Source organism: Camelus ferus, chromosome 25, assembly GCF_009834535.1.
Source record: "Camelus ferus isolate YT-003-E chromosome 25, BCGSAC_Cfer_1.0, whole genome shotgun sequence".
Lineage (NCBI taxonomy): Eukaryota > Metazoa > Chordata > Mammalia > Artiodactyla > Camelidae > Camelus > Camelus ferus.
In genome coordinates, this window is record NC_045720.1 from 12,376,982 (window position 1) to 12,401,406 (window position 24,425).

General features: G+C 38.1%; 1 protein-coding gene and 1 long non-coding RNA gene across 4 annotated transcripts in view; both read right to left on the reverse strand.

Annotated features, from left to right (window-relative positions):
• NSMCE2 (NSE2 (MMS21) homolog, SMC5-SMC6 complex SUMO ligase) overlaps positions 1-24,425 on the reverse strand; it is a 208,541-nt gene that overhangs the window by 94,207 nt on the left and 89,909 nt on the right. Inside the window, exon 5 of one of the 3 annotated variants that reach the window (XM_032467922.1) lies at positions 225-305. The exons of 1 other annotated variant lie outside the window; for it this stretch is intronic. In XM_032467922.1, coding sequence (XP_032323813.1) covers positions 225-305 — 81 coding nt within the window. Of the gene's footprint in view, positions 1-224; positions 309-24,425 lie in introns of all 3 variants that reach the window. One more of the 3 variants, XM_014555064.2, reaches the window with a different exon arrangement.
• On the reverse strand, positions 829-15,683 carry LOC116659859. Its single transcript, XR_004315218.1, has 2 exons — positions 9,102-15,683; positions 829-5,534 (listed from the first exon to the last, which is right to left on the reverse strand). It is a non-coding gene; the product is annotated as an uncharacterized LOC116659859 (long non-coding RNA).

Genomic DNA, 24,425 nt, shown 5'->3' on the forward strand with positions numbered 1-24,425 from the left:
TACTCTGATATCCTTTTGGGCAAGAAATTGTCAGTTAATGATTTATTGAAATCAGGTTTACATTCTGTTATATTCGCAGATAAGTGGAACATGTCACTGAGATGAGAAACTGTGCTTTATTTTTGCCATAGCAGTGTGTGGGATTTTGAAACCCTCTCAAATGCTACGGGGACTGTTTTGAGGAAAGAGAGAAAGATGAGAATGGAAGAAAAAAATTCTATAACCTCGTTCATTGCCTGCTCTACTTGCATCCTTATCCTTAAGTTTGTCGACCTCATTGTGTCCTCCATCTTCTTTAGGTTTCACTGCTGCAAGAGAGACCCAGGTTAGGAAGTGACTTGAGCATGACGCCAGCATCAATGTTGACAATGAGATGAGCGCCAGAAGTGAAGCCAGAAGAGGCTGAAGCCAGAACTGGAAATGAGTTGTTGGAGGTCCTCATGATGGGGTGTCTACAATATACATTTCATTCATCCATACAGGTGTGAAATTTACAAAACCAAACAAATTAATACTCACCCACAGGACAAGGGTCTACTCTCACTGACATAATATTATTGGTACTCTCTAACTGAAATATGCACATATTTAAGATGTTCTTAACATACTACTTCTGGGAAGAATTTTTCTGGTGAGGTGTGGAATGGAAAGGAAACATGGAGCAAGACGACACGGATGGGCATCACCTGGGAAATCCAGCAGTCCGCTCCAACAGATGCCCACAAGGTAGTATTTACCTCGATGAGCCTTGCAGACTCTGATACCCGATCTCATTGACTGGACCCAGGAATGCGGACTCATGCTAACAAAACTCACAAGACACTGATGTATAAAAAATACAAGAAGGTGACTTTATTATTTACAGTGAACAACAGAAGAATCAGGCATACTGAATCTCTGCATCAGTCTGTACCAGCCTGATAATGAATTATCTCCTCGGGAAGGCGAATTACCAGAGGGAAGTTTGGTGCGCACAGAAGCAGAGCAAGTGGAGTTAATTACGCAGGATTCCAGTGCAAAATGGCGTGAGGCTCTGCAGCTCTCTTACCACTGGGCTATCCACCTGCCAGGCAGGCTGGCTGCTTGCCTCAACCTGGCAGGTGCTACTGGTCAGACAGTGCTTTGTTAGGTATCATGACAATTACATTCATAGCTTTTCTTTTTCTCTGTTTTGGAGACAGAGAAAATGCTCTTCTGACAGAGATTTTATACGTTTGTGTGTTTTTAAGATGTCAGTACCCTCCCAATTAAGTTACAGGCAAATCTTTCTGCCCAATGGGTCTTGATGTCTCATAAGATCACATTGTCTCTCTTGGCTTTAATTCTATTAGGTGTTCGTTTTTTAGTTTTAATTTTCAGAGAGTGTTTCATTTTCCTGCTTTCTGGGATCAAGAGGGGCACCACGTGGTGGACTCCACGTTGCCTACAGGTTCCACAAAGTGTCAGTTAAATTCAAATCAACCTGTATTCACTGTGCCAACTTTACGCCCACTGCTGTGCCAGATACAAAAGAATATTCAAAAAGTATAACAAGAGCCTGTAAGGAAATGTTACACCCACTGGATGTCTGCAGTCCTAGGTTCTTCTTAAGGTACGTTTATTCATGCATTTTCCACTAGTATTTACAGATCCACTCCTATGTGCCAGGATTAACCAGGTACAAGAAATATAAAGACAAAAATTGTCTTGTTCCCTTTAAGAGCTTACAGTCTAGCAAAGGAAAAAGACATTTAAAAAAAAAAAAAAAGGTACTTTGCCAAGTGATATGGAGGCTGGCAGAGGGAGTACTTTTATATCTAAGGGCAGAGACAAAAGCCTTTTTTTTCTATTTTTAAATTTTTTTTCATTTTAAAAAAATCTATTTTTAAATACTAAGTAATAATGATAATTATTTTTAAAAATTAACAACAGTGGTTTGAAGCACGAAGTATAATAAGCTCCTTTCTTGCTCCTTCCCCATCTCTGTTCTACCTCTCAGGGTTGTCCTCAGCACTTGGTAAACACACTTTCCACATATTTTTCTATGTATATGAAACACACACACACACTTCTCCATCACCAAAACACATACATTCTTATAAATAAACATAAATTTCTATTTATTATATCAATGTGAGATTTATACTATTACACATTCCATTTATGTAATACACACATGCACGTATACATTTATGTAGGATGCACACATGTATGAGACCATATATATTGTTTTATAACTTTTTTTAATTCTTTGTTATGAATTTTATGACATGTATATGGAAAAGCATATAAAATAAATATGCTCAGGTTAGAAAATAAATTACCATATACAGCTCCCATCAAGTCAATAAAAAGAGAATTCTGAGTACTCCAGAAACTCCCTTCCCCTCAAAAAATCATTATGCTAAATTTTGCGTTAATTATTTCCTAGCTTTCTGTGTAGTCTTACCACCCATGAGGCAGGCAAAGTCTGAATTCGCCTGGATCAGCAAACGTCCTCTGGGCAAAAGCAACTTCAGTTCTCTAACCTTCCCTAAACTCTCGCTTTTCCTTAGATTTTCTTAGATTTTCAGGCCTTTGCTGCTTTGAGGATGTTTTCTTATACATATTCAACAGTTTTGATCATTTTCAGTAGAAGAATTGTTTGAACAACTTAATTAGCTATATTTCCATTAACAAATATTTGTGTCACTTCTCAATTTCTTCCTGTGTTGCAGTTATATGTATAAATGGAGATTCTTACCTACTAGATCCTAACTTCTTCGGGGTTATGAGAAATAAATAGCTTCGATTTCCCACAGCACAAATACTGAAATTTTTCTTTGTGCAGTAAATGCGCAAAGTAAGGAGTAAAGGAATGGAAAAGAAAATGAATATGTGATGACTCTTGCCCTTGAGGAGTTTTCCTTGCCTTTTTGTGAAGGAGGATAAGAAGCATATGCAGAAAACAATCTGATATGAAACAATTTGAGGCAATAAAGAGATACGTTTAAATGAAATCACTTATATTTACTAACAGGGAAAGATTTTTAAGATACATCATCCAGTGGAAAAAGAAAACTGCAGGACAGTGTATGTGTGTAAAATATATCTATAGCTATCTCTACGTGTGTAAATAGGTGTGTGTGTGTATACATGTGTCTGTGCATATTCTTGTTTATATACAGAAATACAACCATAAAGACACACAACAGTGGTTACTTCTCCAGACTGGGAAGCCAGGAGTTATCTCTTGACTTTCTAATATCCTATATAATATTTTCACACAAAGCATATATTACTTTTATTGCTGAGGGGAATTTTTTAAATTGTATTTAAAGGCAAACATATCTGACAATGGAATCCAAGAACCAAAAATAGCTAGGAAGACAGAAATTGTTGGGAGAGGCTTCTTTGAAAAGGTAGGATTTGAAATGAGCCCTGAAGGACTGGTAGAGTTTAAGTTGGAGGACAGAAGTGGGGGGAAGTGGGTTTGGTGAACAAGAGCTGGCTGTGATCAGACATTAGGGAAGAAATGAGAACGGTACCCAGAGAGGACCATAAGGAAGTTCATTCCCATGGCTAAAGTGAACTCCAGTTTATACTGAGAGAGAGGAGTAACCGGACATAAAGCCAGAGCATAAAACGTGGAATGTCATCAATATTAGGAGTTTATAATTGGCTTGACGGGAAATAGAAGTCATTACAGGTTACTTTATGAAGTAATAACATGAGATATTAACCTCATGAAGCAGTTTGTGCAGTATAAGATCAAATGTGAAAAATCTCTGGTAATTTTGTAAAGTGCTGGATCAGAGTTTTATTAAGTAGTTATTGTATTACATACAGTTACATTTTAGGGAGATTATCTTGGTATGCTTTTATAGAATGCATTACAGAGGAAGAAGGACTCAGAGTAAGGAGATTCCTTAGCAATCCGACCTACTTGAAAAAGCTTGCCCACTTTACATAATCTGAAAAATGAAAAGACTGTCCTAACACTCAGGACTGTTTTAAGAATTAACTGTACATACAATGGCATGATCAAAATGTCTTAGTTCATTTCTTCTCAACTGCTATTACTGTCCAGATGTATGTTGATAAAGATCAGAACTGATGCCCTGGTCATGGGAACGAAAAAGATAAAGCCAAGAGATTTTTCTAAACAAATAATCAAAAAAGATCTATTTGTTGGGTGTAGAGAATGGGAGAGGAAAAGATAAAGATTTCTTCTAGGTTTCCAGCAGGGAAGACTGGTGGCATGGTGATGTCCCTGACGGAAACTGACCTAGATCTGCAATCTGCAACATTTCTGGAGCCATGAGGTTCTTACCATGTGAGTTTCACCCCCTCCATTTCTCTGTCATTCCCAGCCCACAATCCTCTGCACTTGCATACAGGGCAACCTCCTTACATTGGTACAAATATGGCTTGAAATATTTTAAAATAAAAGTGCATTTATATTCTTTTTATTTTGGAAAAAAATTTTCAACAACACATAAAAGCCTCAAAACAACTGAGACATGCACAGTTACTGACTATTCAATTACTGCAGTGGGCAAAAGTTAGCAATGCCTCGTTAAAAATCAAAACAAACTCTCCATTTGACCTAAGGAAGAAAAACTCTACATAAATAACATTTAAAAGAATTAAATATCTTTAGGGTTTTAAATTATTTGTATTTTTATCTTATTAAGGCCCAAATCAAAAAATGATGAAAACCAAAAAAGTTCAATATAAATTAATAAGATAAGTGATCTTTATTTATTGTGCTTTTGAAATCCTTTTCTTTTAAGTGGATTCTGACTTCTGAGTGGTATGTTACAACCCTAAGCTACAGTCTTAAAGCAGAGTTTATTATAGTTTTACAATATTTCTGAAGTTTCAGTTGGATGCTTTTTGTTGCCTAGCTAGAGGTCAAAAGCTTGAGGACTATTACATGACAGAAAAAACAATTCAAAAAGCATCTTAAAAAGTGATCCGTCATGCATCAGACTCTTCACTTTTTCTGTAAGATCACATTTCTGTAAAAGATGACAGAGTTGGCAGTTGTGTAACAAATCCTCCAGAAGTACTTACAACTCTGGAATGTGATCATTGTTTTGCAATGGAGTTGGTCACCATCATATGAAAATCTTGGGAAATAAAATATTTTTTTTACCTGCTAGTTTCTGTTGGAGAATAGCTCCTTCACACACAGAACAACAATACTTTGGTCTAAACTACTAACCTACATTGTTTGGTACATAATGATTATATTTTAAAAGAATGTTAAGAATATTTCTACATACTTGAAAAAGTAAACAAAAGAGAGAGGTGGGTGGAAGCAGAGAGAGGAGATAGGAGAGGAGAAAAACGCATCTTTGCTTCCCAGTAATATGTGAAGGGAGAGGTCACAGAGGATGGAGATGAAACAAAATTAGCTATGAGTTGCTAACTGTTTCTTGAAGGTAGAGCTGAGTACACAGAAGTCCATCTTCTACTGTGCCTACTTTGTATGTTGAAATGTTCCATAATAAAAAGGTTTTTAAAAAAGCACGTACCTAATTTTTCAACATTGTCTTCTAACTTGATACCTAAAAAGGGATAATGCAGTACTATTAATAGTATTGCAATAAATGTCTTAGAACACTGATTTAAGATTTCAAGAGTTCCTGAGGCTTTTTTGTCCAACAACAATCACAAAATTTATGCCAGACAATAATCCTTATTCTGTACACAGTACTTAGATAAAGCACTTTCCTATCCGTTATTATCTCGACGGCTCTTCACAATAACACTGTGAGATCTGGCAGGTAATGTTCTAGTTTATGAAAAATATGAGGCTTAGACAAGTTAAGAGAAGTTCATTCCATTCCATTCCATTCCATTCATTCATTCAACAAACATTTACTAAACACCTAGTATGTGTCAGGTAGATCTGTCCCAGGTATTAGGAATTGAGACAAAGAAAACATGACTCCATCTTTCAAGAGGTGCCTGGTCTAGTAGAAGGGACAGATTTATGAACTGGTAATTATATGATGACATGATTCATACTACAATGAAGTGTTCTTCAAAAAAAATTTTAACCATGACCTACAGTAAGAAATGTATTTTACGTTATAACCCAGGATATACAAACATATGTTTAAGTGAAACAAAAGTTTTATGAAATAATACTCTTCCTATATGTAATTCACATTGTGCTACTTTCTAATCTACTCAGTATCTTCTCTTTTTCAATAAAATGCTGGTCATAACCTTTTACAACTGACTTCTGTTGACATTTCATTATTCACCAGTGGGTGTGACCTACAGGGTGCAAAAGTTTTAGGATGAGTATGATCGGAGTTCTGTGGCAACACAAAAGGAAGCAAAAATTATTCCAGTGAATGAGAAAGGCCTTAAAGAGGCTAGTCTCTGAGTCCTTATCAAAATTAAAACGGCAGAACCAGAACAAAGGGCTTAAGAGGCTTTAATCACTTCGCTCTCGCAGTACTTGTGCTGTTTTATGCTGGCCGAATATAAGGCAGCAGTAGACTGTGAACTCACTGAAAAGCCAAGGAAACAAGCTGATTTCTTGAAGGGATGTCAGCAATCCTTCATTCACGTTTACTGACTTTTCATTATGTGTCACAGCACTTCCTGTCTACTGGCTCCTCCAGCTACTACCTGTAAAACAACTACAAACATCCTGAGACTATAAGGTTTCCTCTATGACTAACAGTCCTAAATATTTGTTTTCTCAAAAATTCCCTGGAATAAAGACTTATAAAACAAGAGACCAGCATAATATGTGTTAGATGTAAAATCAGACACTATAATTTTTATCAACCACAAATCTATATTGTGATTTTGTTTAAGGCCACAATCTTCTCTCTCACAGTCTCAAACATTTGCTGTCCATCCAGGCAGTTGTAGCTGCTGTGGACAGAGCTCAGCGAAGAGCCAGCAAAAGGCTTGATGGGCACTAACATCTCGGCCGCTGCCCCCTGCTGTCTAAGGGAGACGGGGTGCGATCAGGGAGACCCACTGATTCAATTTTGCTTTGTCATTTCCTTCAAGAGAAAAGTTTCCAATTTTAGGTACTTGTTCTGAGAATCGATTTTGCCCAAATGCACCAAAGACTCATTTTGTGATCCTGACCTAGTCTGGTAAGTTCTTTGTGCCTTTTATCCATTAAGCAATAAAAGAGAAAAGGTGCTTTTCCACACCAGCTTGTGATCAGCTTACAACAGTACCACTATTCATTGGGCATTCAATAAACATTCATCCAGGATACTGATAATGACACAACATAAAATGGACAAAAGGAAGAAAATTAACTGGACTTCGTGCGATCCAGAGGAACTACAGCTGTTTCTCATTCCTGCTTCCCCAAAGGGAAACATGATTTGAGTATCAATGATATAAGATTTTGTTGGCTGAAGTATTCTTAATTAAAATCAAACCAAACTGAACCAAACCAAAAACATCAACCAGCATTTGTGTCTTTAATCACATAATTGTAGGGTCTCAGTAAATGGAAAGTATTCTGAGTTAGGCCTTATAGGTATTAACTCAGTAACAGAGGGCTGGCCAGAAAGAACGAAAATTACAGTTTTCAGAAAGTTACTGAAAAGCATAAGCCATTTGTAAAGATGTTCTGATCTTTGGATGAATCTCTTTGGAAGACACGTTTAGGGTTGACACCTTTAAATATTCTAAGTCTAAACAGGTGAATGAACTACAGTGTACAAGACCTTCATGTTTTAGACTTCACAAAAGATTCATTTTAAGAATCTTCGCTCTTTAATTTAGACTACCAAGGATAACATTTTCAAAACTCCAAATATTTAGTAGAGAATCGTATGATAACACACTGTAACAATCAACCACTGGGAACATTAGCCTGGCATCGTTTCCCTCCTATTATCCTTGGGACTCACTTCCAACCTTGTATGAAACATCTTCAAATGACTGCACTGCTCTAGGCATCTCAAACCCATTATGTCCAAAACCAAACTCTTAATTTGCTTCTACCCTTTCCTCCTGCCAACCTCCCAGAACACCTCTTCTTCTTAATTCCAGTGATTTCTAAAATGCATATGCACACAAAAAAAAAAAAATTGGAGAGGGGTTTAAAATATTAAAACTTTTGTACTGGATACATGCTCAAAAGTATTTACTTATTATAACAGTATGTAGTTTTTAAAAAGTTCAGACAACTATTCTAATCTTGGCTTCCTCACTGCCTTCAGCCCATCAGTCTACAAAGGGCTTAAATCCTCTGTCAAAGTCTCTTCCACTTCTTTCCTTGCATTTCCACCACCTCTGCAGTAGCTCAGCTTCTCTGTGTCTTGCTTCGACTTCTGCAGGAGTCTTCCATCTTGTCTCACTTCTTGTAATATCTTTTTCCAACTCATTCTTCACTCTGCCACTAGATATATCTTCAGTAGTCAGATAATATCACTCATCCAAAAAAAAAAGGGGCTATCTACAAAATATAACAACTGAACGTGACCTTCATGACTGTCTATGCTCTTAGCTCAACCTAAGTAAGTAATGGGGGAAAAAACATGACCTTCAGGCGAGGTTTGAGTTTTAGTCCTGCTTCTTCTGAGGCTCTGTGATTTGAAGGGAAATTACTTAGGTTTTCTGAGCTTTTATTTCCGTCTTCAAGTGGTGATATTAGTAGCTCACAAAACTATTATGTAAATCAAATGAGACTACCTACGTATGAGAAGGAACTCAGCTCAGAGCACACTCATCCATCATCAATTGTTTAATCCCTTCTTTTGCTCTAAATTTGTTACTGCTACTGCCCTCTGCCTCATTCCCATTACACCTGCCCCCACAACCCTGGCCCATTACACACCAAGCCATCTGAAACATATGTTGTCCTCAAGTATGACATTCACCCTCAGGCCCCTGTGGTTCTGATTATACCATACCCTCACCCTCACATGTCCTTTACTGCCTTCTCAAGTGAAATCTGACCTATGCCTCAAGGCCCAGCTCAAATGTCAACTCTTCCAGGAAGTCTTCCCTTTATTCCACTGGTCAGAATTAACCATTTTTCCTTGCACACTGCTTACAACTTACTTTAGTACTTATTTCTTTCTGTTATAATATTACTATTATATTTGTATTAAGTATAAAATTATGTTTATATATGTTACCTGCATGAATTACAAGCTTCTTGAAGGCAGAAAGCATGCTTTTCTTCTTTTTATTCTCAGCAGTTAACACCCTGTACTGGAAGGGATTTAATAAAGGTCTGCTGATTGAATAAATAAATGCATCAAAACATTTGCAAAAGCAGTAAATTTCCACCAGAACAAAACACCAATCACTTGTTTCAACTTTTGAAGTAATTGTTAGAAAACAACTTCTACCTGAAAAACATACTATTATTTAATCTTTACAATAAATTAAAAAAAAGACCTACAAATGGTAATTTTTTGATACTTCAGACTAAGTGCAAAGAATAAGATATTATTTTTAAATTTTTAAACTGATAGTATCAATTGTCAGCAACTGACAGATCATCAGTGAGTGAATATTAGTAGAAGGTTATAGTTCAAAGAGGAAAATCATGATAAGTACATAAATGGAATATTAGATATCAATTTAAAATCATGTCTTCAAGTACTTAATGTGCTCACACTATCATAAGTGAAATAATCAAGATGTAAAACTGATCCCAATTTTGCAAGTATGTACTTTATAAGAAAAAAGAATATGGAAATACAGAGGACATTAATATGTGGTTATCTCTGAGTGGTGGGACTACAGGTGATTTTTATCTTTTGTCTTTTATATTATCTGAATAATTTTTTTACAATGTACACATTTGTATAGTTAGAAAAGTAATTTTACAAAGGCTTGAATACCCAGAAGTTCTAATTAAAGCTCAACCAGATTTGCAAATACTAAAACATTTTATTAGTCCAGTAAAAGGCTTCCTGACTTTTAATATTAATCACAATATATTTGTGTAGACATCATTAAACATTGAAGGTTAATGCAATAGTTTAAAAAAAGATATCAATAGAAAATGAAGTCCTGCGTTGTGACTCAATGACCAACTAGGTTCCTTTATTTAAAATATCAAATTAAATAATAAAGTCTGAAATTTTAAAAAAAATTAAGAAAAGTTTTCCTTAATTTTAAGTAGAAAGCAGAGTAAATAAACATCTGACTCGTTAGTAGGCAGCAAAGCACCAGGTCTGCAGGGGAAAGACGTGGTCGGCTTTCCAGCTCAGCCACTTGTCAGCTGTGTAACTTGCTCTCTTTGAGCTGCAGTCACCCTTTCCACGGATCAGGGAAAATCCCCACACTTTCTGACTGTTATCTGCAGAACCCATGCGGACACCATTAAGGAGATCTCTACCCCCCGTGTTGAGGACATGGAAAGTCCTCTCCTGTCTCGTGTCTCACAGATTTGGAGACTGTCCAACCCAATTGGAAGACAGACAGGAATGAGTACAGCAGTTCATTCTGACTTGAATGGAGCCTGGAAGGTTGATTAAGCTTGTTGGATAGTAAAGGCTGATTCTGAAACAGACCCCGAGTGACCATAGAATATCAGCTGCACCAACGATGGCTGTGAATGTGGCACTCCCTGGAGGACCCCTCTACAAAGTAGGATGGAGCCACTAAAAGCACAGTGATGGAGGTGGATCGGTGGGTGAAGACAGGGGTTTGGGAAGGACACACAGATGAGAGAGAGGGAGGAGAGAAGGTTCTGGAGGGTGGTGCCATCAAAGGGCAGGGAAAAGAAGCAGCTAAGGGAGAAAGCAAAAATAACCAGACTGTCAAACAGGGAGGGGTAAGGGGGAGCGACAAAGTTGTTTCTCCATTGTTTTCCTCCCTAAATTTTCTCCTCTATTCTTGTTTATTCCTCTGCTTCTCCATCTTTTCTACCCACACCCGGCTTCCTCATTTCCTAAACCACACTTTTATTTTAAGTCACCCCACTCCCTGTCCGACAAGTGGTATTCCTTCTTCCAGGAGTCAGGAAGTGAAAACCTAGCAAAACTCTAATCTAGAGTGGTCTGCGGTACCCAAACTGGCTTCCCAAACCCTCAAGGTCCCCAAGCATCAAGGCTGAGATTAGAACTGATCCCAGCTGCAGGTATAAGGTAGCATGAAGCAGAAGAGCAGCTGTTCACCTCTACTCTCTGTTCCTGGCCATCCCATGTCCTCACTGCACTATCTTCAATTACAAAGGATGCACTGTCTTCAGTTGCAAAAGACCCACGCGAATGTCCCATGATTAAAATTTACCATCTGATAACTGCATAGTCACCTTCCTTTTCTGGCAAATTTATAAAATGTTATTACAAAATCTCAGGATTGGGCATGTTTAAAAGAAAGTCCACACAAAGATGAGACCATGAGAATATTTAATCAAAAATCCTAATCCCTTCAGGGTAGGAATGCATTTCTTTCCAAAGTGCATCATCTGGACTCCGAATATGTGCAGGGGGGAAAAGCTCAAGACAAAATGCTTGATTCTGTTTTTCTTGAAGAAAATTTTAAGCATTCTTTTTTTAAACAAATAAATATAAAGGTTGCAGTGACTCAAAAGTGTAAAGAATTGTTAAGTGTCGCACATGTGGGTGCTAAGAGGGTAGTAACTTCAGAGATAGGAGGATACACTTTGATGAAAGCAGAATAATTAAAAATCATCTTTTGGAAATCATTACTTGAAAAATAAGAAAATGCTACTATTGTACTGGGAAAGGCATTCACTCTCTAGTTAAACTGTGTTGTTTTCTTCTCCACCAAAAAGTCTGATAATTTTGTCTGTAGCTGCCAAAAGCTGTCCTGCCCGAACTAAAAAAACTCAAGTGTCCTTGCAAACAACTTTGTTCAGCAAATAAGTGTAATTCGCTCCCATGTTAAGAGGCCACTTCCCTATAAAATGTACTGAGAAATAAAAAGGGAGTATCTTACTAAATAAAAACAAATGTACCCCAAAGCACAGTATGAAACAAATGAACTAGCGGGGACCTTCCTGGAAAAGCTTGTTCACTGGCTGTACCTTCAGACCCTGCATCGCAGGGGGATGCTGGCCGCCCACTGCACATGGGAACAGGGTGAGCTGATGGTTTGACTCCTATGTCTCTTGCAGCTCTCAGGAACTTGGACAAGGCCAAGAAAGAAACAAGAGCTGCAGGGCTCTGAAGAACTGTCTGGGAGTGTTGCCTCTAAAAAAGAATTGTTGGGTTTGAGGGCAATGGCGTTGCAAGGACAGAAAGAGGTTGTCACAGAGCTTAAAGGAGCCACGAGATGAGAAGAAGCACTGCCTTCCATTGAAGGAGAAGGCTTTCCTGTCCGCCGTGTTGTTTCCAGGCACTGGCCCACAGAGCCTCTCTGCGTGGCAGAACCCAGCCCTGGTTTCAGAGCTGATTTTAGTCTCTGAGGTAATGTGAAAGAACACCAGGTTCCCAGACTCAGCTCATTTTAGGGATTAGCACATATAGCCTAAGAGATATGCTGGCTATGTGGTAAATCACCCTCAGGTGGAGCCCACTTAGGAAGCTGCTTCGTTTAAGCAACAGATTTTAGCTAAAGTACTCCCAAATCACCACCGATTTAAAACAAAACAAAACAAAACAAAACACTAACATCTCACCAAAGAGGGCACATTATCATGGTGTGCTGACTTCCCGTTTTCTCCTACTTCTTAGAGTTCTTTGTTTTTCCTCACCAAAGCCAGTCAACAAGAGGCAGTTTACGTAATGGTTAAGGGCATGGACTCTGCAGACAGATTTCCTGGGTCTGAATCATGAATATGAAGTTGGGAAAATTGCTCAACCTCTATGAGCCTCAATATCCTCCTCTGTAAGATGGAGATGATACCACCACCTAATTCATAGCACCTTGAACAGAGCTGGGTAAACAGGAAGTGCTCAGAGAAGTCAGTAATTGTCTTTGTTTTTTGTTTTTTAAGTTACTCCTGCAAGGTAATGACATCTTTGTATCTAGACTTAAAAAAAAAAGGCATATGACTAATGTATTTAATAACTTGCACATCTGCCTTTCCAAATTAAGAATGTACTTCTTGAAGGCTTACTAATTTTTTGTCTCAAATATCTCAGTTTCTGGCATATAATAAGAGCTCATAAATGAGTATAGGGATGAATGAAAGGGAAGGAACAAAGCTTTGTAGATCAAATAAGGTCTAATATTTGCTGTATAAATAAATTCAGATTTAATGAGCTTTTATTAAGTGCCTACTTTATGCTAGACCCTGAGTGAAGTCTTTATGTTGTTTTAATTAATATATTTCTATGGACAAAACACATCTATGTCACTGCATAATAAGAGAGTGGCTTCTGGGTTAAGCTGAGACTTATTTAGATTAGGCCCCCTGTGTTTACAACCCAACAAGGGCTGGTTAACTAAATCTTGTTAATTTTCAAAACATGCAAATAACTCATTTATATGCGGCCAAAATATAGCAGCAAATAGACCACATGACCAAGACGCAAGGGAAGGCTATAGCAGGACTGGCATTCTCTCCTCTAGATCTCAGACAGGGGGATGGTACCCCCTTGGGGTACAAAAAGCACCTTGGGGATATTTTTAGCACCCATGCCGGAAAGCCCTGCTTTAAAGGATCTCTTTAACCACAGAATAAGGAACCACATGTTACATTCAAGGCTTGGCTGCAACTCAATTTCCAAATGCTACTTTTTCATGAAATCATCATGTATCTTGGGGAAATTTCATATAAACCTCAGCTCTTTTACTTTTTACATTACTGGGAAGAAAATTCTAAGCCAGCATAAATGAATACATGGATTTCAGTCTTCTGAAAGGGCTTTTTGGGTGTGGTTGAGATAGCTAACTTTGAAAACTTAGCAACACAGGATACATTATGAGTAAGTTCTTTCCTTTCCTTTTTTTTTTTTCAATAATGATGCTAACTCACCAGATCCTCCTGAAAGAGTCCTTTTATTAATTTCAATGAAGTCAAGTAGAGAACAAGTTATAATATGAAACACAATTTATGCAACTATGTTGAAACTCCCTGCCAGGGTTACATCTCCTCATGTAAGAATTTTATGGTAAAACAATTTCAAAATAATATCAAGCATTAGCTTAGGCTCATTTTGGTTTTAGGCTGCCTTTCTATACAAATCATTGAAATCCTAAGGCAAAAATGGCAGTGCCTTTAAATAGGAGGGAAAAAAAAGATCCTGTTCCCCACAGTTTATAATAAAAGAGCTGAAACTAAGGCTCAATTGAAATTATACTGTTAGGCAACTCCAGCAACTAAACACAAAAACATGTTAAAGTAAAGATTGCAACATCAAGGGAAAACCATTCTCATATACATAGTTTTCGATTTCCAGCCATTCCTGCCCTCAGCCCAGATGAGATCAACTGAACCTTCAGAGGCTTTCCTGCAGTCAGCCAACAAGCTATTCACTCCTTCCTCAACCACACGGGTTACCCAGGGAAAGGCACGCAACACATTTAAAGGGCCAATAGAAATCCCGGGGGTGGGTTTGGTCTGCCTTTCAAAACCAATGAACTTCCCATTATATAATCTTTAATAACAAGAGAGAAGTTTACAGTCATACACCCAACTAAACTACAATGCAGGCTATGCTGCATGCCTCACCATATTTTTTTTTTTTAAAGGAAGAAGCCCCCCCCCCCCAAAAAAAGAAAGAAAAAGAAAAACCTTTCTGAATGGTACGATCCATCTTGTCAGGTAATGTCAGAAAAATTAATGACTCCTACTTGGCAGTATGACTTAGGCTTGTTTTTTGCAATGATTTTCAGAGCAGTCTGATGTTTTCAATCAGAAAAGCCAAAGCATCTGAAACAAAACCTCTGTGACATTTTATTAATTCTTTATAAAATAAAGTAAGTCCTTAACCACAGGAGAATTCTGAGAATCTGGCTTTTCCAGAAAGCCCAAGAAAAATACTTTAGTTTCACCATTGACTTTGAAACAAAATAAACATATTACTCTATTTAATATCTTGCACAAGCAAATTCACAAGAATGAAATGTGTTCAGAGTTCCTAGAAAAAATGTAGCAATACAGGCTGCCAACTTGTTCAATGTCAAGCTCTAGGCAGTATAGCCACACTAGCAATAAATGACTCAGAGTGAGTCACGCTTAAGCTATTTTTGCTTTTAAAGTACTGCCAGGCACTGTGTTAATATTCAACCCAGAGTAAATTTAGCCCAACAAGAAAACAAGTGTTTCCATGGTTGCTTCTTCACAGTGTTTATGGTATATATGCAGCCATTAGGCACAGGAATCTAGCCAGATAAATTAAGTAGAAATGCTCATCTTTCATTTATATCCAGGCTTTGGAACACTGGAAACTCTAAATGCAATTTAGGCTATTCTTTCATCTCCTTCTATCTGCCCCTCCAGACCCCAGATAGCAACTACATAGAGAGTATACTATTAATGATTCACTTAAAAGTATTTACCAGTAAAGTACCTTTAGTGGATTGTTGTTCACAGATTTTATTTGGCTCTGTATTAAGAGTCATAACCACTCACATTTCTCTGATAGTGTAGCCACAGGGGACTAAAGTGCTTAAAAAGCACCCGGCAAAAACAGCAGGAAATATGGACTATAGACATCAAATGGAATCATTATACAGTATCATGTACAGTGAATGGTCAGAGTCTGGTAAGAGTCTCAAAAGTTGTTTAAAAAAATACTGGTTGTTACAATTCGAAAAGATACATGCACCCCAATGTTCACAGCAGCACTATTTCCAATAACCAAGACATGGAAGCAAACTAAGTGTCCACTGACAGATGACTGGATAAAGATGTTGTATATATATTATACAATGGAACATTACTCAGCCATAAAAAAGAATGATGTAATGCCATTTGTAGTAATATGGATGGACCTAGAGATTATCATACTAAGTGAAGTAAGTCAAATATCATATGATATCACTTATATGTGGAATCTAAAGAATGATACAAATGAATTTATTTACAAAACAGAAACAGGCTCAAAGACATAGAAAACAAACTAATGGTTACCAAATGGAAAGAGGGAAGTAGAGATAAATTAGGACTTTGGGATAAGATAAACAACAAGGTCCTACTGTATAGCACAGGGAACTATATTCAGTATCTTGTAACAAGCTACAATGGAAAAGAATATGAAAAAGAATATATACATATAAAGTAAATGTGTAACTGAATCACTTTGCTGTACACCTGCAACTAACACAACACTGTAAATCAACTATACTTGAAAAAAAATATTGGTTGTGAGAGATGAATGGCTAATATCTGACTGATCTAAAAAAAAAACTCAGTTTTTTAGAATGTGCCAAATGCATGTGGAGTTCTTATACTTGAATAGTACACTGGATTTGCAATAGATGCCAGGACTTTCCCCTAATTAAATCCACCTGTCTGTGTAGAGCTGCTAGACCCCTCAGCATCACCTACAGAATCCATGCTGCAGTTGTACACAGTGGTTAGCTCTTCTGCTCAGTGAAAAACTACTAATGCTTGCTATCCGAGCCCAGGTTTTCAAAATAGGATGCAAAATCTTAGAATTTTCATTTAAAATTAACTTTCACCTAAAAAATGAGAAAAAAGTAGGTTTCACCAATAATGTACACACTGACATTATGCAGAACATGTACAAATATGAGTAAACGGAGTGTCAGGAGGCGTGTACTTCCCCTGATGGGGGAAAACAATCAAAGACATGTGGAGACCACTGCTTTAAGGAACACAGCCTCCTGAAGGATGGAGCTTTCTTCTCTTCATGTTCTAGCCTAGTACACATTTTTCTTTGTTCGTTTTTAAACATGTAAATGGTAACTGGCACAAAGGAAGTATAGTGGAAAAGCCTAGGTCAGCAAGCAACTGAAGAAGGCAGAGAAATGGTAATTCGGGGAACGCTAGTCTGGAAAGCAGCCACACGAAGTACCTCGGCACAGCTGTAATGACAGCACGGGGCGCAGTGACAGCCGCTCTGAGTCAAAAAACTGACTAGTTAGTTCTCTCATCAAGATGCCTACACCACTCAGGCTCCTTGAAAATTGTAATGGAAGGCTCAAAAGCCATATTCAATGAACTGGAAAAAATCGAGCACAAGTGTAGTTACGTAATAGGCCTCTTTGGAAACACGGTTCCTGGGGAACAAGTGTGAATGGGTTCCTTGGTGGCACAAAAGGTGGAAACTCCTAAAATCGTCTCTAACTTGCTTGAACGGAATCTTTAACTCCCATGGAAAGCATCCAGCAAAGGCCTGACATGTAGGAGATGCTTCATAAATCTCCACGGAATAAACAGATAAAATATAAAACTGTATCCCCACAAAACAACTTATTTGAAGTGCATGATTCGAAAGCTTTGTATTTGTTACATCTGTGCTTACTGTATGAGTAACTTTCAGAGTCTGAAAGCCTAAGGGGCTGAAAATAACTTACCAGAATTTCTTGCTTTCTGACTCTCTTGATCACTGATTTCACTATCTCTACCAATAGCAGGGATCCTACTCATTTTCACCTGCAAGTTCCATATTAGAGGAATGTAAGCGGTAGTTGAATCTTCACAGAAGGAACATACCAGAATTGAAGCAGAGGCAAAGATGTGGAGGGATGAATAATTGAAGCATGAGATTTCTAAGGCAGTGAAACTATTCTTTCTGATATGTTATTGGTGAATATGTGACATTATGCATTTGTCAAAAACCCACAGATCATCTGATCCAGTGATTCAGCTTTGAGTATAAAGAATTGAAAGCAGAGATTTGAATAGATATTGGTATATCAATGTTCATTAGTAGTATTACAGGCACGAGGTGGAAACAACCCCAGTGTTTACTAACAGACGAATGGATAAACAAAATGTGGTATATACGTGCAATGGAGTATTATTCAGTCTTAAAAAGGGATGACATTCTGATACCTGCCACAACATGGATAAACCTTGAAGACATTGTGCTAAGTGAGATAAGTCAGTTAAAAAAGGACAAGTATTGTATAATTCTACTCATATGAGGTACCTAGAATAGTCAAATACATAGAAAGTAGAACGCCGGTTACCAGGGGTTAGGGGTGGGGATGGGGATATTTAACGAGTACACGTAATGGGCATAGTTTCAGAACGGGATGATGAAAAAGCGCTAGAGATGGATAGTTGTCATGGCTGCACAACAAGGCAAGTGTACTTAACGCCACTGAACTGGAGAAAGGTTGGAATGATAGAATTCATGTTAAATACATTTTACCACCAGAAAACCCCCACTGAACAGTGTAATACAAAGAGTGAATTCTGATGTAAATTACGGACTTCAGTTAACAGTAATGCATTACTATTTGTTCAGCAACTGTCACTGATACATCATGCAATATGCAAGATGTTGAAAACAGTAACTGCCAGGGGTGGAGCATATCCACAATCTCTGTACTATGTGCTCAATTTTTCTGTAACCCTAAAACTGCTCTAAAAAGAAGTCTACTAATTAAAAAGAAAAACTTAAACAAATGAGGGTGCTCTGCGGCAAACTCCTTCCTCTCATGTTGTGCCCTGTACTAACTCCCCAGTGGCCTGTTTCCTTATCTGGGACCTTTCAGTCCCTTTGTCAGGACCCTGGGCCCAGAACACTCAGCCTCCTTGCCTGGCTCCAGCCTCCTTTCCTGCCAATTCTGATCTCACCTCTTTAATGTTCATGTACTTCCTGGTGTCCTAGAGGCCCAGATTCTGGGTTCTCCTGCTCCCATGGGTCCTGGATGCTACTACCATTTCCCAGTCTGCCTACCTTGCTCTGACCTATGACTTGTCTTGACCTCACTGTTTGTGTGTATTCTGGCTGGAAGTGACTGGGCGACTACTGACCCTTGGTGCTCTAAACCTTGATACAGTTCCCTAATTCCGTCTCCCAATGTTCTATTTATCTTGCTGCAAGGCCCAGCCCAGCCCAATAGTAATTAAATATGAAGAGTGCTTAGAGTATGATATTGCAACGAAGTGATAATATTCAAAAGCATTTCTTAAAACTGGAAATAAAAATGTTCTTTATTCAATGTGAAATGCTTCTCCATAAAACTCTGAGGGGCAGGTTTTTATTCTACCTTCTAATCTCCTACTTTAATTCTATGATCACAGGGTATCCCAAACATAAAGCGAGAACTGCAGGCTTAACTGCCTACCAAGACAACAGGGAACGGTCAGGACAGCGACTGATGGAGAAGCACAGCTCCTGCCTAACTGCCTGAGAAACAACACGGTGCGTCAAACCCCAACACTGTGTGAGCCACACAAAACTCACATTTCAGGCTACTGTGGCCTCCAGACCTCCAGAGCTCTGTGTGATTTGGAACATTTTAAACAGAGAAAAGGACAGAGAGACAGAGAAAAGGGGGCGCATGAGTGGCTGATGTCAACTCCACTATTTAGGACACTAAAGTTGAGCTAAATCACTCCATAAAAATGTTTATTTATCTAAATACCAGAGAGCAGCTTAGGCCTGGGAGGGATATGGGCATTCAAATCACATCTCAGAATGGCTAACCCTCTGGCCAAGTGAGAAGGGTCACAAACAGGACCAGATTCACTACACTGTTGGGATGCAGATGACCCTATGAAGGCTAAAGAGACATTCTTCTAAGGCCTGATGCATACCGCTTCTCAACTTAAGAAGAAAAAAAGAGCACCAAAGTCCAAGATTTTTCGTTTCCACCAAAGGATCTACACTTTCCAGCCAATACTTAAGTTCTCTTCTTTCCTATTGTCATTTTATAAAAGGGAACTGAACTATGACCAGTTGTGATCATTTACTGCTAAATGCAATTTTTGGATAGAAAATGTTATTACACTTTGATCTGAAGTTTTTTTTTTTTTTTAAATGGATTAGAGAACGTTCTTCACATTAAGTCCACGACATAAGATAAATGGAACAGTCTCTGTGTGCCTACTCCAAGCATCGGAATGAGCAGACGAATCAGAAAAAAGCACACTTTCCTCCGGGCACCCTGCGTGCATGCTCCAGAGATTTAGAACACAGACTGACACTTAGTCACTCCCTGCCACCTCTGCCAGGTGCTTCTGTGTAGCACATAATAAACGGTACCTGTATACAGCAGACCTAAACTGTACCTGTATACAGAAGACCTATCCTACCCCATGGTTAGAAACGTCATTTTAGTAAAGGAATTGATTCTGTGAGTCAGTACTTTCTAGCTTGTTGTGTCTCTTACCTAATCAATCACCCCAAATTTCCAAACTATCGAAGACGTCAAAGTCAGTCATACCCTGGCAATGACTTTCAATGGTTTGGTATCAAGCTACTTGCCTGACTCCTCCCCCACCTCAAACTTCAGCCTGGCTAACAACTTCACTGTCCACTCGGCTCCTCTTCCCTTTGCTGTCTGGAAGCTGCACACGATGGCTGGTTCAGAACTAGGCCTTCAGCCTAGTTCCTGCGTTTCTTCATTATCCAACAATGGCATCTTGTATGAGATTCTTCCCACCTTACTCACCCACCTCTGCAGAATAGACCCAGAAAGGCTGTATCTCAGGCTATGAGGAAATAAGTCATAAAATCTTACTGGTATCTTTAAACAACTTGGTGTTAGCATCTCTAACAAGGCAAAAGCCAGCTGGAAATAGGCTGGGTTTGAGCACAGAGAACAAGTTATATAGTAACGGACACTGATAACGTTAATTAAAATATTTAACACAAAGACAGGAGCTAGTATAAAACATCTAGAAAGCAATAGCCTTCTCTTCTTCAAAATTACCTATATAGATAGATTCTGCCCACTTAGCATAACCAATCCATAAACATTCACAGAGCACTATGACACATTAAGTAACTGAGGGGGGGACAATGCAAAGACGCATGAAAGAATGACTGTATTTTTCATGCCAAAATTTGGGATACATGGTCTGACAAGTGGGATAGAACGTCAGAAAGTAGAACCCTCCTAAAAGGTAAGAAGCATAGTCAATGAAAAGATGAGATTATCTGAAACTGCCAAACTTTGATACCGTATGGGAGACAGACAGAAGAAGAAAAACAAACAGTGTGAAGCAGAATAAGAGCAGTTCCCCTGGGTTATTACATAGCAAAGACCAAAAGGTTTAGTAACACCGGACCTGGCCAGTACGTAGGAAACAGGCTCTCTCATCCCTTTTTGATGGGAATTTAAATTAACATAATCTTTATGAAGGGCAGTTTGTCCTTCAAGGAAACAATTTTAAGTTCACATAACCTTTGATTCAGCAATTTCCCAACATTTATCTTACAGATACAGGTCCACTTGGATGGAATTTTGTGTAGGTAAGAATATTCAATACAGCAATGTGGGTGACAAAGAACAATTAACCTCATCATGGAGCGGGGTGGGGGGGGTGGGGCAGTGGTTAAAAACTGTGCCATTAGCCATTAAAAAGAATGAGGAAGCCCAAATGTACTGATACAGAGGAATATGCAAAATATATTCAGTGAAAAAAAGCAAAGCATAACAGTGCATCTAATATGCTACCATCAACACACACACACACACACACACACACACACACACACACACACACACTCTATAGGGCTACAAAAGAAATCGTCAACAGTAACTGCCTCTTACGAAGGCAAAGACCCTCTTTTTACCACCTAGTGTTTTGTACTTGGTGAATTTTATACTATGTGCATATATCATCTTATCAAAAGATAAAAACTTTAGAGGGATAGGGGATATATGTATTTTATAAACATATTATATATGTTTTATATATATATAAAAGTGCATAGCAAGGAAGAGATGATCTTGGGCAGGAGTGGTTAACAAAGCTCTCCCACAGAAGGCGCTGGGAGTGAAACCAGCCTGGCGGGGAGTGACTGTGAGGCTGGGGGCGTGCCTGGGAGGACAGAACGGAGAGGCAGAAAGGAACAAGAGGAAACCATTTTATCTCTGCAAAGAGAAGGTGGATCAGAAAGACGCCCTATGCAGACACTGAATGCTACCCTTTCCCACCCTTCTCCTTTAGTGCTTCTCTCTCAATAGGTCACGTGTGAGTATATAATAAAATCCATTCAGTGACTGAATGTCTATTATGAGTCAGGAACTACGCTAGATGCAGAGGACAGGAAAATTGCTAACATTCAGTCCTTGACCTCAATAAGCTATCTGACGAAATCAGAAGTCAGAGTAGAAAAGGAATTCTACAGAGAAAACACTGATTAGTACACATCTAAGAGCAATCAGTGTCCATGCTACATGACGCGGTGATGACGACGGTGGTGATGGAAATAACAGCTAACCCATAACATTTACTGTGTGCAAGACACTGTTCTAAGTGACTTTCACAGATTAATTCATTTAATCTTCACAACAACCCTGTGGAGTGGGTATACTATTACTACACCATTTTAATAAATGGAGAAACTGAGGCACAGAGAAGTTTTGTTTGTTTGTTTGTTGATTTAACTTATCCATAGTTACCCAGCTAGTGAGGGCTAAACCTAGATTTTAACTTAAAAGTGTGGCTCTAGAACTCAGCTGTGAACCACTAGTGACCCTGAAAGAGTACGTGCCCATTTCAGAATAATAATACCACCTCACATTTATTTGTGCAGGACTTTGCAGTTTACAAAATACTTTTTCGTATTATCTCATTTTCAATATATAATAGCCCTGTGATACATTCTCTCTGAAAAAAAACACACATTCTAGCTGGTAAAATAAAAGAAGTAATAAAAGCTATTATGAATTCTCAGAGTTCTAGTCACTGAAAACAAGTGAGGTAGCAAGAAAGTTTCAAAGAATTCTATATGAACTCATCACATGGTAACATTCACGTATTAACCCAGCATCACCACTTTCACAGGGCAAGGCAATGACAGACTAGATCACGCCATTTATGTATTTTAAATGCCACTTAAACAGTGAAACACTGGCTTTGACTTACTAAAATAAAAATTATGATTCTTAGATTCTATTGTTAATTACATGGCTATGTTGACCACTTTGGCAACTGGTATATGTTTAGATATTGTACTATTTAATTACCATTAAAAGCATTTTTTTTTAATGGCAGGATTCTGGCTTAGAGGCGTTTAGTCATAATCCCAACAAAATGGGTTTTAATCAATCCTTCTCCTCAAAATAGTTTAACTTGCTTAAAGAGAACAAACTAGAAGAGGAAGCTTGAAAAGTAAATTTACTTGTCAAATTTAGGGAAGGAAATTCCCCAATTAATTTCTACCAACTTAGCTCTTAAATAGATCCAGATATGCTCGTAGAAAGCACCGCTGACGTTACTCAGTGGGGGTTTCCTTACTTTTGATAATTTTGGATTTCCTTGTCAGCAGGGACACACAGTATTTGTTTCTATTTCTCAAATGAATATATAACTAAAGTGTGCACTACTCAGTGGAAATGGAGTGTGCACAGCCCTTATAAAGTAAAGTAAAGTAAATATTCTCTATTCAATTTTCCAACTGAAGAACACAAACATCTGATGAAAGAAAATTAAGCCTTGGCACCACTGGAGGAGAAAAAAAAACTGACAGCCATCTTCCAGCATGATGTTTTTCATAGTCTTTCTACAGTATTATCTTATGCTCTTTAATATTTGCCACTTTAAAAGGCTGTCTTTAATTAAATAATTACCTTCTTGGGAAACATTACTCGATCCTAAATTGAACAGGATTCTCACCTCTCCATTTATTCAAATTCTGCCTCTTCTTTAAAGTCTTGTTCAAAACTCATTTTCTCTATGGAAGCCATCACCCTCTGGTTTCAAAGATCACTCCCTTCTCAGGTGTTAATTATATGAACCACAGATCCTGGCAGTTAATCAGTTGCCTCCTCCTATTCTTTTTCTTTTTAATTTTTTATTTATTATTATTATTTTTTGTTGTCCTGGGGATTGGCCCCAGGACCTCACGCATGCTAAGCATGCACCCCACCACTGAGCTAACCCCTCACTCCCCTCCTATTCTTTTTCTAATTCAACAGCACTCAGTTTATATTTCTCTCATGGTACTTATAATTATTTTGCTTTGAATTACTTTGCTTTGAATTTAAGTATCTGTTTCTCTGCTCCACAAAAAGGACTAAGTCATAGCCATCTGTGTACTATCTTTGACGAAAGTCTTGTCCTTGACACATCAATAATAAATGCTTGTTCGATTAAATGGATGTAAATTTTGCCTGTCCTGTAATACAAACTTCTTGAAAGAAAAGAATATGCTTTGCAAATGCTGATGTATGGGACAATGCTTAGAGGTTTCAGGACTTGGGGGAAAAAAAAAAGAATATGCCACATTTCTTTTTCTTTATTCCTAAATATCTAGCCTAGTGCCAGGCACTAAGTAGACATTTTCAAATACACATTTGCTGAATGTATGCTCAACATATACCATATAAGTAAACCGGTTATAATTCAGATTTACTCATGCTAAATTATCTTTTCCGTTGCTTTGATACCTGAATAAACATGTCCCCGCTCAAAGGGATGACTCAAAAAAGTGAGG